The sequence below is a fragment of the Felis catus genome, chromosome C1 (genome assembly GCF_018350175.1).
Source record: "Felis catus isolate Fca126 chromosome C1, F.catus_Fca126_mat1.0, whole genome shotgun sequence".
In the NCBI taxonomy this organism is placed as follows: domain Eukaryota; kingdom Metazoa; phylum Chordata; class Mammalia; order Carnivora; family Felidae; genus Felis; species Felis catus.
Window position 1 is genome coordinate 118,588,165 of NC_058375.1, and position 16,816 is coordinate 118,604,980.

General features: G+C 46.6%; 1 protein-coding gene across 9 annotated transcripts in view; it reads right to left on the minus strand.

Annotated features, from left to right (window-relative positions):
• Nucleotides 1–10,122: 10,122 nt before the first annotated feature.
• CFAP221 (cilia and flagella associated protein 221) overlaps nucleotides 10,123–16,816 on the minus strand; it is a 106,821-nt gene continuing 100,127 nt past the window's right edge. For all 9 annotated transcript variants that reach the window (XM_045033667.1, XM_045033673.1, XM_045033674.1 and 6 more), the window contains 2 exons: nucleotides 15,420–15,515; nucleotides 10,123–10,347 (listed from right to left, as the gene is read on the minus strand). In XM_045033667.1, the coding sequence (XP_044889602.1) occupies nucleotides 10,239–10,347; nucleotides 15,420–15,515 (205 nt within the window). In that variant the 3' untranslated portion in view covers nucleotides 10,123–10,238. The remainder of the gene's footprint in view (nucleotides 10,348–15,419; nucleotides 15,516–16,816) is intronic.

The window sequence follows — 16,816 nt, forward strand, 5'->3', positions numbered from 1 at the left end:
ACATTAAAAAAAAAAAGATTCTCTGCCTCTCCCCCAGTTGCATGGGTGTGCGTGCTCTCTCTCTCTCAAAAATAAAAAACAAACAAACAGAAAAATCCCCCCCCCAATAACAACAAAAAAGAAAAACATCATGGAATCATATTATTTTCAACTCCAACTTAACTGAGAACTTAAACAAATCATGCTTTAGTATAAAAGATTTTTTCCAGAGATACCAGCTTCCCTTATTGCCACAATAATACAACGCTGTTTTTCTAACTTTAACACGCCAAGCTGTATATTGTAATTCTGACCCGCAGAGACCAAATTAGATCCTGTATCCCTCTCCTTAGGCTGCACTGAGCACCCTCCCTTCCACTTTCATGATCCCATGTGTCCACTGACTATCATTCCTCTCTGAGTCACAAGCTGGGACTTGGGGTGGTGACTATAGTGTGGATAGTTTGATTGAGTAATATTAGCTCATTGAGGCATAGACGAAATGACTTTATTGTTCCGGTAATTACTACCAACTGTATTTAAACATGTGCTTTCCTGCCTACTGGTGGGCTCCCTTAATGATACACAGTCCAAACCTATAGTTTGTCGGTCAATGTCCGTTACTAAGACAGTATCCTTTTGGTGAAGACTCGGTTTCATTGTGTGTTTTAAAACTTCAGTCCCGTATTTGACACAAGGCTGCCCCTACCATGTCAGCACGCCACCCCCAGTGTAGACCAGACTTCTATCTCCAACAGCTTGGAGCGTGGAAGTACGGTCTGCTTTCGTTCCCATAGCTCCTGGGGCTTCCTCTTTTGGTAGGAAGGATGGAAAGAGAAACAAAGATGTTTGCCTACACGACTGCTCACCAGTGGTCTTCCTGGTGGGTCGTAATGTGAACAGCTGATGTTATAGTGACCAAGTTCCTGTTGCCTTCTATTAGCCCCTCTGCGAATCTAGCTTGGTTGGTGGTGATGGTGGAGGTAAACACTGAGTCAAGATGAGATTGGCCTTGGTAAGTACTCTAGACTTTGAATCTAGGGCAAGGTGGGTAAACCATTTAAAGGTCCAGAGTAATTCGCTGGAAGTTGTAGGAGAGGCTCGGGGCTTCGTTGTTCAGGCTTGCCATTGGAGGTAGATGCATCAGCCTGAAGCAGAGGCAAGAGCTTCTGGAATGTCACAGTGGGAGGAGGAGCAGCAGAAGCCATTGGTGCCCCCAGGATGGCCAGCTTGGAGCTCCAGGCATTGGGGACCTTGAAGAGTAGCCTGTCCTTGGCTTCAGCCTCCACCCCGGTCAACTTCCACCTTCAGGGACAGTAAGCACATAAAAAAGGGCTCTACCTTTTGCAGGTATCTAGTTGTTGAGATATTGATAGCTGGACCCCAGGCAGGGTGTGTGTGTGTGTGTGTGTGTGTGTGTGTGTACGGGCTTGCACTGTTGGTTACTGGGGGAGTAAGCATCATCTGGCAACCTTCTCTATACATCTCAAGGTCTTTCTTTTGCATTGCTTTCTCTAAAGTCTTCTCACAATGGCTTTAACACACTTCCTGCAAACAGTATCTGAAATGAAACGTTTTTTTTTTAAGCCACTGCTATTGGAGAATGTGACACCAGACCTCTGTGCCCATGCCTTGGCCGAGTCTCGAGATCGGATTAGCCTCTTTGGTGTTAGGGAGTAGATTCTCTTAAGCTTCTGAAGAAAGAGAGGGCTTGTTACAGGGTGGGGTCCCAGTACTGGGCTACCTGAGATTGGGGCAGCTCAGGGAGAGGCATGCTTGGGTTCCATCCTGACTTGCCTCTTGTCTCTTGGTGCATCTTGGTGCATCTGCTTTATTTCTTGTGTTTACCAAACCAAGAAACCTGCTTCTTCACTGCTTCCTAACTTCAGCTGCTCAGGGCCTATCATAGCTGCCCCACATAACTTCTCTGTTTCATAACCATCCAGCTTCTGTCCCTGTTACCAGGTTGCTCAATCTCTCTCTCTCTCTCTCTCTCTCTCTTTTAATGTTTATTTATTTTAGAGAGAGAGAGAGAGAGAGCATGAGAGTGTGGGGGGGTGCAGAGAGAAAGGGGGGCACAGAGGATCTAAAGCGGGCTCTGTGCTGACAGCAGAAAGCACAATGCAGGGCTCAACCTCACAAACCATGAGATCATGACCCGAGCTGAAGGTGGACATTTAACCAACTGAGCCACCCAGGTGCCCCAGTTACCCAATCTCTTTTGAACTTCCTGGTTCAAATTCCTGAGAGAAGGGATCAGATTAGCTCAGTCTACCTTTTTTTAAAAAAAACATTTTTTTTAACATTTTATTTATTTTTGAGAGACAGAGCACAAACGGGAGGGGCAGAGAGAGAGGGAGACACAGAATCCGAAGCAGGCTCCAGGCTCTGAGCTGTCAGCACAGAGCCCAACGCAAGACTTGAACCCACGGATGCGAGATCATGACCTGAGCTGAAGTCAGATGCTTAACCAACTGAGCTACCCGGGTGCCCCTCTATCTTTTAATGACAGACTATTGGTCCCCATCTCCCATAGACCAAAAACCTTTGGGTAAGGTGCTTGCTCGCTCTGATTGAATCCACTGTGAGAAGGAAGGGGAAGGGCTCCTGGGTGGCTCAGTTGGTTGAGGAGGATCTGACTCATGATTTCAGCTCAGGTCATGATCTCATGGTCGCTGAGCATGGGGCCTGCTTGGAATTCTCTCCCTCCCTCTCCCCCTGCCCCTCCCCCACTGTGCTTTCTCTCTCAAAAATATCAACGCTATTAAAAAAATAAAAAAAATTTAAAAAGGAGCGGGAGGGGTGCTATGGGCTCTCTACCCTGGAAGTAAGTGGCTGCCCCCTGGATAAAAGGCTCTTCTGGATGTCCTCTAGGAGAGGTAGTTCTCCTTGCCTTCATAATGAACCTCTCTCCATGATGCCATCTGCTGGGCAAAGGGGGAATGGCCTGTGATGTGACTGGGAAGGGGAAGGCGGCGAGGTCTGGACAGAGACCCAAGATGAAGTTGGCGAGGTCTGGACAGAGACCCAAGATGAAGTCCTCCATCTTTGGAAGGGACATGAGAGACCACTGAGTCGATCAGTCCATTCCCACCTTCAAAGAGGCCCACATCCCGACCGTTCCATTCCCAATCTTCAGCATTTACGTGCACTCCTGTTCCCAAACCCTGCTTGAAGAGAGAGACTCCGTGTTCTTTAGGGCAATGTTTCATCCCCACACCTTCTGGAAGGTTCTCTCTCGTGTGCAGTTCTCAGCTTAGCCATTGGAGCATGGGAGACAGATGGTAGAGGGTGGCAAGGGGAATTGCGGAAGGTGGGGCGGCAGGTAAGGAGTCAGCTTCACTCCCTCAACAAATAAACAGTGAGACGCTCATAACAGCTAATATCTATTGTGTAATGTGCTGCCATATCGTCTCACTTAACTCCACGGCCATCCCGTAAAGTTATTTTTGTTATTTCCCTGTTTAATAAAAGGCAAGGAGATTGCATAAACTTGCTGTATTTGCTGAGAGTACACCCTTATTTACCAGGGATTCAGAATTCATTTATTACCTTCAGCTCCTATTTCTCCTATAACAAATATTCTCCATAAACATACACGTTCATGAAAATGTAAATGGATATTAGACACATAGTTTTCATATTTCTTTCATATTCTTTGATTCAACAAACATTTATTGAGAGCCTATATTGTGCCAAACCTCTTGCTGTGTGCTGGGGACACATAAATTTGGCCAGTGCCCTCGTGGGGTAACATACTATCTGATTTCTTTAGATCCAAACTGATCGATTTTAGAGCTAGGAGATTTGCTAATTCGTGCTTTTTCTACGTTACATATTTTAAAGAACAAATAATTAAGTAAAATGTAAGTATTATTCTGTGACACGTAGAAACCCAGAAGCTGAGATTTTAAATTAAAAGTAAAGAGGGAAGCCTGGGTGGCTCGGTGGGTTAAGCGTCCGACTTCGGCCCAGGTCATGATCTCACGGTCCGTGAGTTCGAGCCCCGCGTCAGGCTCTGTGCTGACCGCTCAGAGCCTGGAGCCTGTTTCGGATTCTGTGTCTCCCTCTCTCTCTGCCCCTCCCCTGTTCATGCTCTGGCTCTCTCTGTCTCAAAAATAAATAAACGTTAAAAAAAAATTTTTTTTTAATAAAAGTAAAGAAATATAAAGCAGTAAAATTTCCATTGACTTTCATGTGGTAGAGGGAAGAGTGGATACAGAATCAGGCAGCCTGGGTTCTGCCCAAACCTGGCTGTTCTGTTAACTGGGCAAGTCCACGAACCTCTCTGGGCCTCAGTTTCCCCACTTATATCACGATAATAACAGCCAGTCTGTGTGTCTCAGCACATTGTAAGGATCATTGAGAAAATACTTCACAAACTGAAAGTCTTCAACAAGGAAGCAGTTATAATTACTTGTAAAATGAAGCAACGGTAGTGAATTATCTTGAGGTCCTTTGGTTTCACAGCTCTTGGACTTTAGAGAGAAGGAGAGGGGATAATCTGAGTAAATGCAAGCGGGAAGGAGCTAGCGGGTCTTCAGAGACCGCTGCTTAACCCTGAGCTCCTCATCTACCCTTTGACTATATCCACGATCCCTAGAGAACCTGGCTGACTGATTCCATAGGAAGCCCCCAAACTTCACGTGGTCAATGATTCCACTGAAGAAACTTTCTCTACGGGATTGATTGTGGAAGACAACACGTATAAGGGTTCCTTGCCTTTTCTCATCTAAGGGTGGTCTGAAAAGAAGGAAGAAAAGCACAGACCATAGTCCCTCTTTGGAAGCTGGTTTGTTTCATGGGGGAAATCCGAGGCTACGGTGTACTTGGGAGGCAGATGAGGCCTTTCTTGTGGCATCCAGCAGGTGGCACCAGATCCCCGACACAGTCCCATTCTTTCAGAGGGTCCATAGCCATAGGACGCGTTTGGAAGGCAAGCAGAGAAACAAAAGAAGTTGGCCCTTGTTTATGTGGGGCAACAGAGCTGGATGTAAACACATGCACTGACATGAGCCCAGGTTCCAAGCCCTTGGAACAAGCCCTGAGCAGGAAAGTTCGCACAAATAATATAATGCTGGGCACCCAGGAAGAAAGGGGGAAGGGGCGGGTGGAGTCAGCCAGGGGCTCACTAATGGTGGGCTGGGTGTGCTGAAGGAAGCAAAGTAGACAAAGTGGTGTTGAATGTGGACGTCGAGGGAAGCAATTCCCTTAACAGGCAACGATGCCCCGCCACCTTCCTCAGTAGTGGAGGTACGAGTACCAGGTACCCAGAGATGACAGACCTAGTCCCTGCCTTCGAGGTAGTGCGGTCCTGCAGAACCAGGGGCCGAGGGAAGCCTGACCTGGGAACAGGAGGCAGGAAGGTGGTGGAACCTTAGGAACAGTAAGGGCACAGGTGCGGGGTGTGCACGCGTGGGCTGTGTCTAGGGAACTTCTGAGCGAAGGTGGAGGCGGGATATGGATCTCAAGACCAGCCCGTGAGAGATTTACGAAAACTAACGATTCAGAGGATAAACCACAAACCAAAGGGACTGGTTACCTACAGGGTGCGTATGAGGAGGAGGGAGAGACCTTCCCCTGAGTCTTTTTGTGGAGCTCCGGCTCTCAGAACCGTGGTAATGCTCCACAAACCAACCCCTCCCCCCGCCCACCCCAAATATGAGCAAATAATTAAACCCAGAGATGGAAGATAAACAGTAACACATGGGCCTAACTGTATCCCAAATGCACGGCACAACCACAGTGGTAGAAGCAGAGAAGAAAAAGAAAGAACTAACTTTGGAAAACTGTATTTTAATTGGACTCTATAACACTAACGACAAAAAGAACCCAAGCAATATAATCTAGTTAAAAGATATGTTTCTTGGGGCGCCTGGGTGGCTCAGTTGGCTAAGCGACCGAGTTTGGCTCAGGTCGTGATCTCAGTCACGGTTTGTGAGTTCGAGCCCCGCATCGGGCTCACTTCGGTCAGCGCAGAGCCGGCTTCAGATCCTCTGTTCTCCTCTCTCTCTGTCCCTCCCTCACTCCTGCTCATGCTCTCTCTCAAAAATAAATAACACGTTTTAAAACAAAACAAAAGAAAAGCAAGCCAGAAAACACCTGTTGTTGCTGGAGTCCTACCCCAGCTGGTCCGAGCTGGGTCTGAGCTATGGCTCAGGCGTCCTTTCTTACGAAGTGCTGATCAAGTGCTTCTGACGCACAACCGGGTGGAGGTCTCTCAATCCAAGAAGAGCAGGTGTATCATTTCCCAGAATAAAACCTGGCCAACTGTCCACCCCGTGTCCGAGCCCTAGAGCATGGCCCTTACCCTGCAGACACTTGGCTTAGGGCAGCAGGCAGGGGAGATGTGTCCCAGAGTTTCCCCTTCCCACCTATTTTCCATGGCTCCAGCAGGAGCCCCCACATTGGTTGTCCTTTGTTGGTGTAACAAGATGCCTGACCCTGAGATGAGCCCCACCCCGACCAGCTCACCTTCAAAAAAAAGGCCCTGGTGCCAGACAGCAGTTCTGACTGGGACAGACTGGTGCCGGCTTCCTCTCATGGTGGTCTTTGCGCCCCCACCCCCTATGGCTAGTTCTCCAAGCAGGCCCGTAAAGTGTGTTTATTTTTGTGTGTTTTTTTTTTAATTTATTTTTTTTATTAACGTTTATTTATTTTTGAGACAGAGAGAGACAGAGCATGAACGGGGGAGGGGCAGAGAGAGAGAGGGAGACACAGAATCGGAAGCAGGCTCCAGGCTCTGAGCCATCAGCCCAGAGCCCAACGCGGGGCTCGAACTCACGGACCGCGAGATCGTGACCTGAGCTGAAGTCGGCCGCTTAACCGACTGAGCCACCCAGGCGCCCCTATTTTTGTGTTTTTTTAAGTTTATTCATTTATTCTGAGAGAGAGAAAGAGCACAGCGAAGGGCAGAGAGAGGGGGAAAGGGGCAATGCCAGGCAGGCTCTGCGCTGTCAGCACCGAACCGGACGTGGGGCTCAAAACCACGAATTGGACGCTTAACCGACTGAGCCACCCGGTAAAGTGTGTTTAAAACAGAACATGGCTCCTGTTACTCCCCTGCTCAAAACTCTCCAAGGACTCCGTGACCTAGGATGAAACTCCAAATCCAAAGTCCATGCCCTAGCTTCAAGATCCCATGTGACCAGCTTCCTGGCCACATCTGTGTTCTTTCCCTGTCCCTTTCCCTGCAGCCCCCACTGTTCTAGCTATCTGAGCCTTGTCCCTGGTCCTCCAGCAGGCCAAGCACACTTCCTCTGAGGGCCTCTGAATGCGGCGTCCCAAGTACCTGGAAGTGTCTGTCCCCAAATGACAGCCGGCTTGCGCCTTCCTACAGTCAGGTCTCTGTTCCATGACAAGTCCTCCGGGCAGCTCTTGGGCCACTCCCTCTCCCGGTGGCCAAACGTCAGTCTTCCTTTGTAGCACTTCTCCAGCCCTGGCTTTATAGTGAATATGTAAAATCTGGCTTTTGTTGATGACTTGTGCCCTTTGCCACGGGGTAAGCTCGGGGTTACATCCCTTGATGGGCCCAGCAAGGCCCAGCTCCTAGACGGCACTCAGCAACTCTTCTGAATTGTGTGCCTACCCGTGTACATCTCTGTGTGTGTGGGCAGGGGGTGCGTGCACACGCGTGCCCTCTTCCAGGCCACTCTTCCCTTCTCCACCCAGAGAACCACTGCCTGGCCAGCAACGGTGGCATGAGCCTGTGTCCCCACAGCAGATGGGCATCCATCCGACACCAGCCTGCAGAGACCCCCGAGCTGGGCAGCCAAAGGTCCAGGCTCCTCAGAGGTCATCAGGACCAGCCTCTTGGGCTGAGCGGGACTCCCCAGGGTGCTTCCACTTATCCTGGAAAGGGAGTGTGACATTTTAGGTGGGAAGGGAGATATAAATTGTGAACTCTGATTAGTCCAAGTACTGTGACCTCATTTTATCCTTGAAGCTGATGAGGCAGGACAAACGGGTAGCTTAAAAAAGGGGCAGTTGGGGAGTCTGGGTGGCTCCGAAGGTTAAGCGTCCGACTTCAGCTCAGGTCACGATCTCGTGGTCCGTGAGTTCGAGCCCCGCGTCGGGCTCTGGGCTGATGGCTCAGAGCCTGGAGCCTGCTTCAGATTCTGTGTCTCCCTCTCTCTCTGCCCCTCCCCCCGTTCATGCTCTGTCTCTCTCTGTCTCAAAAATAAATAAACGTTAAAAAAATTTTTTTTAAAAAGGGGCAGGAGGTGGCGGTGGTAGAGAAGGAAAACAGAGCCTGTTGCGTGAGACTCGGGAATGAAGAGTCTGGTGTCCTCGGGCAGAGGCAGGCAGTGTCCCCATCTCCGACTGCCCCTCTTGCCCAGCACAGGTGACCCAGCTGGAGTTCTAGCTGCCTGAAGAGTCCCTCTCTGATTCTGCCCGACCTCGTAGTGACACAGGCCTTGTGGGTCGTCACCAGCTTGAAGCGTCACCTGGCTTCTGGGACCTTTGGGCTTCTCTGTGCGGGAGGGTGTGAGGACTCAAAGAGCAGTCCCCCCTTATGGGCCAGCACAGGGCCTGACACATGGGGGACGCCAGGGAAAAGGAACCGGTGTTCTTGTTCGGAAAGCCTGTCCCCTGCCTTACATGCGACTCCCATGTTAACCACTGACTCTGTGTCGTTCAGCCATCCCATCTTTCATTCACCCGGGATCTCTCACGAGGCTGCTGGGTGTTGAATGGGGTCGGCGGATTCAGCAAATAAAAATGTAGGATGCCCAGTTAAATATGAATTTCAGAGAAACAATGAATTTTTTTTTTTAGCGTAATATGTCCCAGAAAGTGTATGCCCTATTGGGACATACGTACAGTAAAATATTATTTGTTGGTATCTGAAATTCAATTTCAAGTGGGCGCCGTTGTATCTGGTAACCCCAGTTCTGAGGAGGGGCCGTGGCCTCTGCCTAGTGCTGTTGGTGTCTCCCTCTCTCTGGGACATTCCCCAGAGGGACTTGGTTGCATAAATGAGTGATGCGAAGTTCTGTCTTGCACGTGGGCTGGGTTAGCCTTTAAGAATACTAAAGGGGGCGCCTGGGGGGCCCAGGTGGTTGAGCGTCCGACTTGGGCTCAGGTCATGACCTCATGGCTGGTGGGTTCGAGCCCCGCGTCAGGCAGGCTCTCTGCTGACAGCTCGGAGCCTGGAGCCTGCTTCGGATTGTGTCTCCCTCTCTCTCTGTCCCTCCCCCATTTGTGCTCTGTCTCTCTCTCTCAAAAATAAATAAACATTAAAAAAAATATTTTTTTTAAGAACACTAAAGAAATGGCTTCACAGACCCAAGCTCACTTGTGTACCTATTATACTGACAGGAAGGAAATAGTCATTGACAACATTTAATTGTCTAACGTATGCGAATTGCCTCAAACACACTGTAGGTCCTGCCCCTAAAGAGTTTTGGTTTCATGATGGAAAGACAAATCCCAGAACAAATGTCAGAATCAATGAGCTAATGAAGAGCTCTTTTAAAACGGTACATAGAGTCTGATAACAGCTTCGCACAGAAAGAGGAATGTAGGGAATACATCCAAATATACTTGGATAATGATGGGTTGTTATAACCCAAATGTCATCAGTCTTACCAGCTTCTGCAAATGAATGGCGTCATGTTAACAAACACAAGCAAAACCAAAGACCCACACAATCCAAAGGTTTTCGCTGATGGGTTCAACAGAGCCTCCCGACCCCTTGGCAGTGACCTTTTGCCTCAGGTGTTTCTTAGCGTTTCCAGAGGGATAGTTTCCAGTTGCTTCCAAACCAGTCTGCACGCTTGGGTGGCTCACTGTGTCCCCTCCGTTTTCCAGCCCCTGCTCGCTAGTGCGTGCCGTCCCACAGATGCTTGGGGAGCGAGGGTCCTCACCAAGGCTGTGACACTCAGGGGCAGCGGAGGTGAGCAAGCAACCCTGCTCTGAACCCTCCTACCTCCGGCCCCAGGCACCACACCTCCAAAAAGGCTCTCAGGAACGGAGGATAGCCCCGGCTCTTGGTCTCGGCATGGTGGCCCAGAACTTACTCAGGAAGTCTGTGCCAGCACGAAATCTCGCACCGAGAAGCTTCCGACACCGCCATCCCACCAGTGACATTTTATTTTTGAAAGGAAAGATCATTACTCAAAAATATATACACCGTCCACGTTCCGATTTTATCCTCTAGGAAGTTTAATTCCAAAGATGGCTGGGATGCAAGTGGACACAGAGGACCACGGTGACGGTGACGGGCGGAAACGGAAGGAACTGACCTCCTGGAGGTTTTATCCTAGAATCAGGTACGAGTTGAGAGCTTTGTTCTGCAGAAGCTTCATCTCCTCCAGCACCTTTTCTCCCGCCTTCTCCTCTGGCTGTGCTTGTTCTTTGGCCTCTCTGCATATCAAACACCCAACAAGGACACATCAGGGCATTTGGTAACAGCTCCAGTCACCATCTCCCATCCCCCCACGCCCTTATGCTGGCTCGGGGATAGCTCGGTGAAGGCTGGACGACTTGTTCTACATGTTTTTATACGTGATTGATAGCATATATGTATTATGTACACACACATCTCAATGTACATAAATGTGTATGTATAACTACATGTATATATAAAAAACTATATTTAGCGATAATTTAGTTACCAGTGAAAACACTTGGCTGATAAGTGATGCAAACCTGGCTTCCGATCTTAGCTACACGCGTTTCTTAGCATGGCCAAGTTCCCTAACTCAGGCTCCGTTTCCAGACGTACAGACAGTGGGAATTCCCACCTCCCAATACCGTCGAGGTGAAATGAGAAATTACTCCTAGACATCTTAGTATGATGTCTTCTGAATGCTCAGACAGCGTTAGACGCTTCCTCACGTTTGTGAATGAAGCAGACACATAGTATCTCCGACTCTGATGACGGCCCCAGAAGCGGGGGAGTCAAGAGGGAGGGTTCTGCATCCGGATCAAGTGATGGCTGGTGTGGAGCCCAGACTTTGGCTGGGCGTGGCAAGGGGGTTGCTGGGTAGAAGTTTCCAAATGTCTGGCAAGGAATGACCCAAGTGCGTTTGGTTGAAAGGACAGATGTCTGAGGATGGTGAGCTCAGCTAGATGATGTGCCTAGTCAGGAGAATACGATATAAACTCAAGTGTTTCTGGAACGTTTTCTAAGCAGGGTGAAATGTAAAGTTCTGACAAATGCCTGGCAGTTTTGAGAAAGCAGAAATATCTGAAAATGAAGAATTAAAATGTTCCCTGATGCATGTCATAAAAATATTAATTGGTATCATTTAATGGAATCAATCTTAGGGGCGGTGCCTGGGTGGCTCAGTTGGCTGAGTGTCCAACTCTTGATTCGGCTCAGGTCATGATCCCAGGGTCGTGGGATCAAGCCCCACATTGGGTTCTGTGCTGAGAGTGGAGCCTGCTTGAGATTCTCTCTCTCTGTCTCTCTCTCTCTCTCTCGCTCCCTCTGCCCCTCTCCCCTGCTCATGCTCTTTCTCTAATAAAAAAATTTAAAAATTAAAATTTTTTTTTTCAACGTTTATTTTATTTTTGGGACAGAGAGAGACAGAGCATGAACGGGGGAGGGGCAGAGAGAGAGGGAGACACACAATCGGAAACAGGCTCCAGGCTCTGAGCCATCAGCCCAGAGCCCGACGCGGGGCTCGAACTCACGGACCGCGAGATCGTGACCTGGCTGAAGTCGGACGCTCAACCGACTGCGCCACCCAGGCGCCCCAAAAATTAAAAAATTTAAACATATAGGTCTGTCTCCCTCTCTTTATTAGTAAAGATACTAATGGTTGAATGATACTATGAAAATCTCAGAAGTGCCAAATGATGTGTCAGCAACTAAAGTCACCCTCACAGTTTCTTGGACATTTTGCATGATTCCCCTTAGGGGGGTCTTGAGCAGGCTGAGATCACCACAAGGGCAGCAAAGAACCTCTCAGGGTAATTACAGCTGTTGAGGGAGAACACACGATTCTTTGCATCCCTGAAAACAGAATTTTCCAGAGACCAAACAGATAGCAGTCCTTATGGGAAATTATACACCACTGATGTGTTCTTTTTATTGTCTACCTCCTGGTTGTGTGTGTGTGTGTGTGTGTGTGACAGTGGGGACGCTGGCAGCTTCTGCCTGAGGTTGAAGAGGTGAGGGAAAGGAACAAGTAGGGACAGAGAAGACAAAACAGCACAGGATAATGCTTGATACGAGCCGAAGAGAACCTGTGAATCAATGAACTTTCTAAAACCGTCTGTGGGCTATCAACCTGTTGGAATAGTCTTCAGCCAATAAAATGATGATCACGTTGATAATTTTGCCATGGGAAAACATGTACATACAATAATGTAAACAGAAAAATAGGTGAATTGAAAATGCCATGATATGTCTATTGAAAGTGGGTCGAATGTTCTTGTATTTTTTAAGGTCTTTTTTCAAGTTTATTCATTTATTTTTGAGAGAGAGAGAAAAAACGTCTCTCACCCCTACATCTGTGTTTTTTGAAAAAAATTAGAAGCTAATGTGATGTGCAGAAATGTTTAGAAGTCACTCTTAGTTTATTTTTGTGGTAAAGCAGCTGAAATATGTAAAAAAAAATACCACTGGGTGAATATATAAAGTAATAACTTCTGTTTCATTTAATAATAATTTGATAACCAGGTGGCATTCAACATTTGCTCTGTAGTATAAAGGGTGAAAAACCACATTTAAGAGCACATGAGCAGAGAGGTATTACATATTACTCCATTCGTGTGGCAAGTCATTATTTGTCCAGGGGCAAGTTTTAAAATAGAAAAAAAGGGGCGCCTGGGTGGCTCAGTGGGCTGAATGTCCGACTTCCGCTCAGATCATGATCTCGCGGTCTGTAAGTTCAAGCCCCGCATTGGGTGCTGTGCTGACAGCTCAGAGCCTGGAGCCTGCTTTGGATTCTGTGTCTCCCTCTCCCCCACTCTCACTGTGTCTTTCTCTCTCTCAAAAATAAATAAATACTAACAACAAAAAAAAAAGAAGAGTCTCTTAAAAAAATAATAGAAGAAAAAGGGTTTTATTTAAAACCCTCAGTCAATTGTTTGAAACCTGAAACAAATGCAGTGCAAAGAGCATCTGTTTGTTGAGGTACACGAGGTTTGACATGTTGTGTTGTGTGAGATGATATTTCATTGGTAATTGACCAAAGCAGGCTCACTGAAATTCTATTTAACATTTTTCTACCTTAAATTTCCTTTTCCTAGAAACTGCTAAAAAATTTTCCGAGGAGTGTTGGTTTCTGTAGGCCTCTGAAAGCATCACAAACAGGCCAAAGGAACCCCATACTAAGACATGTGGGGGGCGGGGTGGGGGTTAGTTCCTTTAAGAAAAGGCAAGGCCTCCCAAAACATTCCAAACAAAGTTCCAAGACAAACTGAGAAACTTATAACGTATCTAAGAAAGGGTAATTATCCTTAATGTACAAGAGACACAGAAATAAACGACAAACAGATAAATGCTTCTGGCAAAAAAGGCAAAGCGAGCCCCTCGTTAAAGAAGAAAAATAGGGTGATAATATCAGCCTGGGAAACTATGTAACATCACTTGTACACACAGAAATTAAAATGAAGACAATGAGAAGGTCTTTTTTAAATCTATCCTATTGCTAAAGAAAAAAAGAAAAATGATAGTTTTCCATGTTATTCAGGGCATTTGAATGTGGGCAGTCCTGACCTCTGCTGATGGAACTCTGAATGACAATTAGACTATATACAGTGATTCTCAATATGCAGTATGGAGTAAGCATGGAAATTTACTACAGCACAATCGCTAACAGCAAAACACTGACAACTCAGAAGACAGTTAAATAACTTATGGTGGAATACAATGTCTACCTATATTTATAAATATATGTTTATGGTAGATTGATAAATAAAAGTGCAGAAGATGAAACATTATGAATAATATGTTAAATGTTATTAAAACATAAGTATATAATCAATATAATTATGTTAACATATATTAACATATTATATATATTGAATAATACAGATACTAAATAAGTAAATATTTGGAAGACCGTATATCAGAATGTACAAGTTACTGTCTCTGGTGGTATTATTGTTTTTATTTTTTGTATTTTCTGATTTTTTAATAATAAAAAGGCATTTTTAAATTATTTATTTTTATCTTTATTATTATTTTTTTAAATCTGTCTTTATTTTTGAGAGAGAGACAGAGCACGGGAAGCAGAGGAGCAGAGAGAGAGGGAGACGCAGATTCTGAAGCAGGTTCCAGGCTCTGAGCTGTCAGCACAGAGCCCAACGCGGGGCTTGAACTCACGGAAGCGAGTTCATGACCTGAGCCGAAGGCAGACTCTTAACTGAGCCACCGAGGAGCCCTTATTTTTATTTTTTAACGTTTATTTATTTATTGAGAGAGAGAGAGAGAGAGAGAAACCACATTTGACAGAGCAGGGGAGAGGCAGAGAGAGAGGGAGAAAGAATCCCAGGCAGGCTCTGCACTGTCAGCACAGAGCCTGACATGGGGCTCAAACCCACAAACTGTGAGATCGTGACTGGAGCCGAAATCAAGAGTCAGATGTCTAACTGACTGAGCCATCCATGCGCCCCAAAAAGGCATTTTTTAAAAGAAAAAAGACATTTTAAACAATATTTTTATGTTTATTTATTTTTGACAGAGAAAGAGAGCGAGAGAGAGCGGGGGAGGGGCAGAGAGAGGGAGACCCAGAATCTGAAGCAGGCTCCAGGCTCTGAGCCGTCAGCACAAAGCCCAACTCGGGGCTTGAACTTGCGCATGGTGAGAGCATGACCTGAGCCGAAGTCGGACGCCCAACCGACTGACCCACCCAGTCGCCCCAAAAGAAAAACATTTTAAAAGCATACTTGGAATTTCAAACTTATAAACCATATGAACCATATCAGATTATTTCCATTACAAAACTGTTCACCGAAACTAATGTTTTGAGGGATGACGATGTTTGCTTAGCTCTTTGGCCCCTGATGGAGAGGCAAAGGGAAACATTAACGTTTGCTGAGCATATTAGCTCCCATCAAGCAACTGGCGAGACGTCCTCTCGTTGGTGTCTCACTTAATCCTCACGCCGTCTGTGAGGGACACTATGTTCCGCACGGTATAAACGAGGAACCCGAAGCTCAGTTACTGAGGTAAGGGACATGGCTGGAGATCTCACGTGTAACACATGGTGGGGCTGAGATGCGGCTACAGGTGCCCCCCCCCCCCAAACACACCTGTGAAATGAGATGATAAGCAAATGGAAAAATTGGGTTCAGTTCTCAAATGTCCACTTACCAACCACATTTGAGGGCACGTAATTGTGCATAAACGAAGATATGTGCAAATCTCTCTTTTTTAAGCCTGAGGTATTTCGATTCGGACAACGTGACAATCATGCACTTCATATAGGACACATTCGATCGGAAGGCTGCCCCTGCCTAAGCATAAATCATCTGCTTACTTCTCCTTTTTGGTGTCCTTGTGGTCCAAGATAGGGAATTCTGCTTCAATTATTTCCGGAGTCAGTATAACTTCTACATTCTGTTCGCAGAGCTCACTGAAAAGGGAGAAGACGCTTAGCTGGCATGGATTTTCCTTCCCAAAATAAAAGAGAGAAATATTCTGATCGTTTAAGAGTTACGTAATTCTTGTGGCTTTCAAGGTTAGTTCTACCCACTTTTGTTGAGTGTATGTTAAGAGAAGCATAAGGCTGGGGCACCTGGCTGACTCAATCAGTTGAGTGTCCGACTCTTTTTTTTTTTTTTTCAACGTTTATTTATTTTTGGGACAGAGAGAGACAGAGCATGAACGGGGCAGGGGCAGAGAGAGAGGGAGACACAGAATCGGAAACAGGCTCCAGGCTCTGAGCCATCAGCCCAGAGCCCGACGCGGGGCTCGAACTCACGGACCGCGAGATCGTGACCTGGCTGAAGTCGGAGGCTTAACCGACTGCGCCACCCAGGTGCCCGAGTGTCTGACTCTTGATTTCAGCTCTGGCCATGATCTTACGGTCATGAAACTGAGCCGTGGAGCTTGCCTGAGATTCTCTCTCCCTCTCTCTCTGCCTCTCCCCTGCTTGCCTGTGTACTCTCTCTCTCTTTCTCAAAATAAATAAAGTTAAAAAAAAAAAAGAGTAGCATATAGCTGATAAATTGCTTTCCACCCAAAAACAATGGTAGGAATCATTATTTATAAGCAGAGAATAAAAGGGAATTTTTAAAGTCAGGTTACAGAATTCATATTCTTTTCAAGTGCACGTTTGAAAATGTGGACCAGTCTTGACCATATCTTACACCGAAATGAAAGCCTGGATGATTTCAATCTTCTGGTATTATTCACAGTATGTTCTCTGGCCACCATGGAATTCAAGTAGAAACCAATGAGAAGAGAACTAAAAAATCCACAACTGCTTTAAAAATGAAATAATATAAGGATGCCTGGGTGGCTCAGTTGGTTGGGTATCCAATTTTGGCTCAGGTCATGGTGTCCCAGTTCGTAAGTTCAAGCCCCATGTCAAGCTCTGTGCTGACAGCTCAGAGCCTGGAGCCTGCTTCGGATTCTGTGTCTCCCTCTCTCTCTGCACCTTCCGAACTCGTGCTCTGCTTCTCTCTCTCTCTCTCAAAAATAAATAAACATTAAACATTTTTAAAATGAAATAATATATGGGAAGGCAAGCTGGTGCAGCCATTCTGGAAAACAGTATGGAGGTTCTTCAAAAAGCTAAACAGAGAACTACCCTACAACCCAGCAATTGCACTATTAGGCATTTATCCGCAGGATACAGCTGTGCTGTTTCGAAGGGACACATGCACCCCCATGTTTATAGCAGCACTATCAACAGTAGCCAAAGTATGGAAA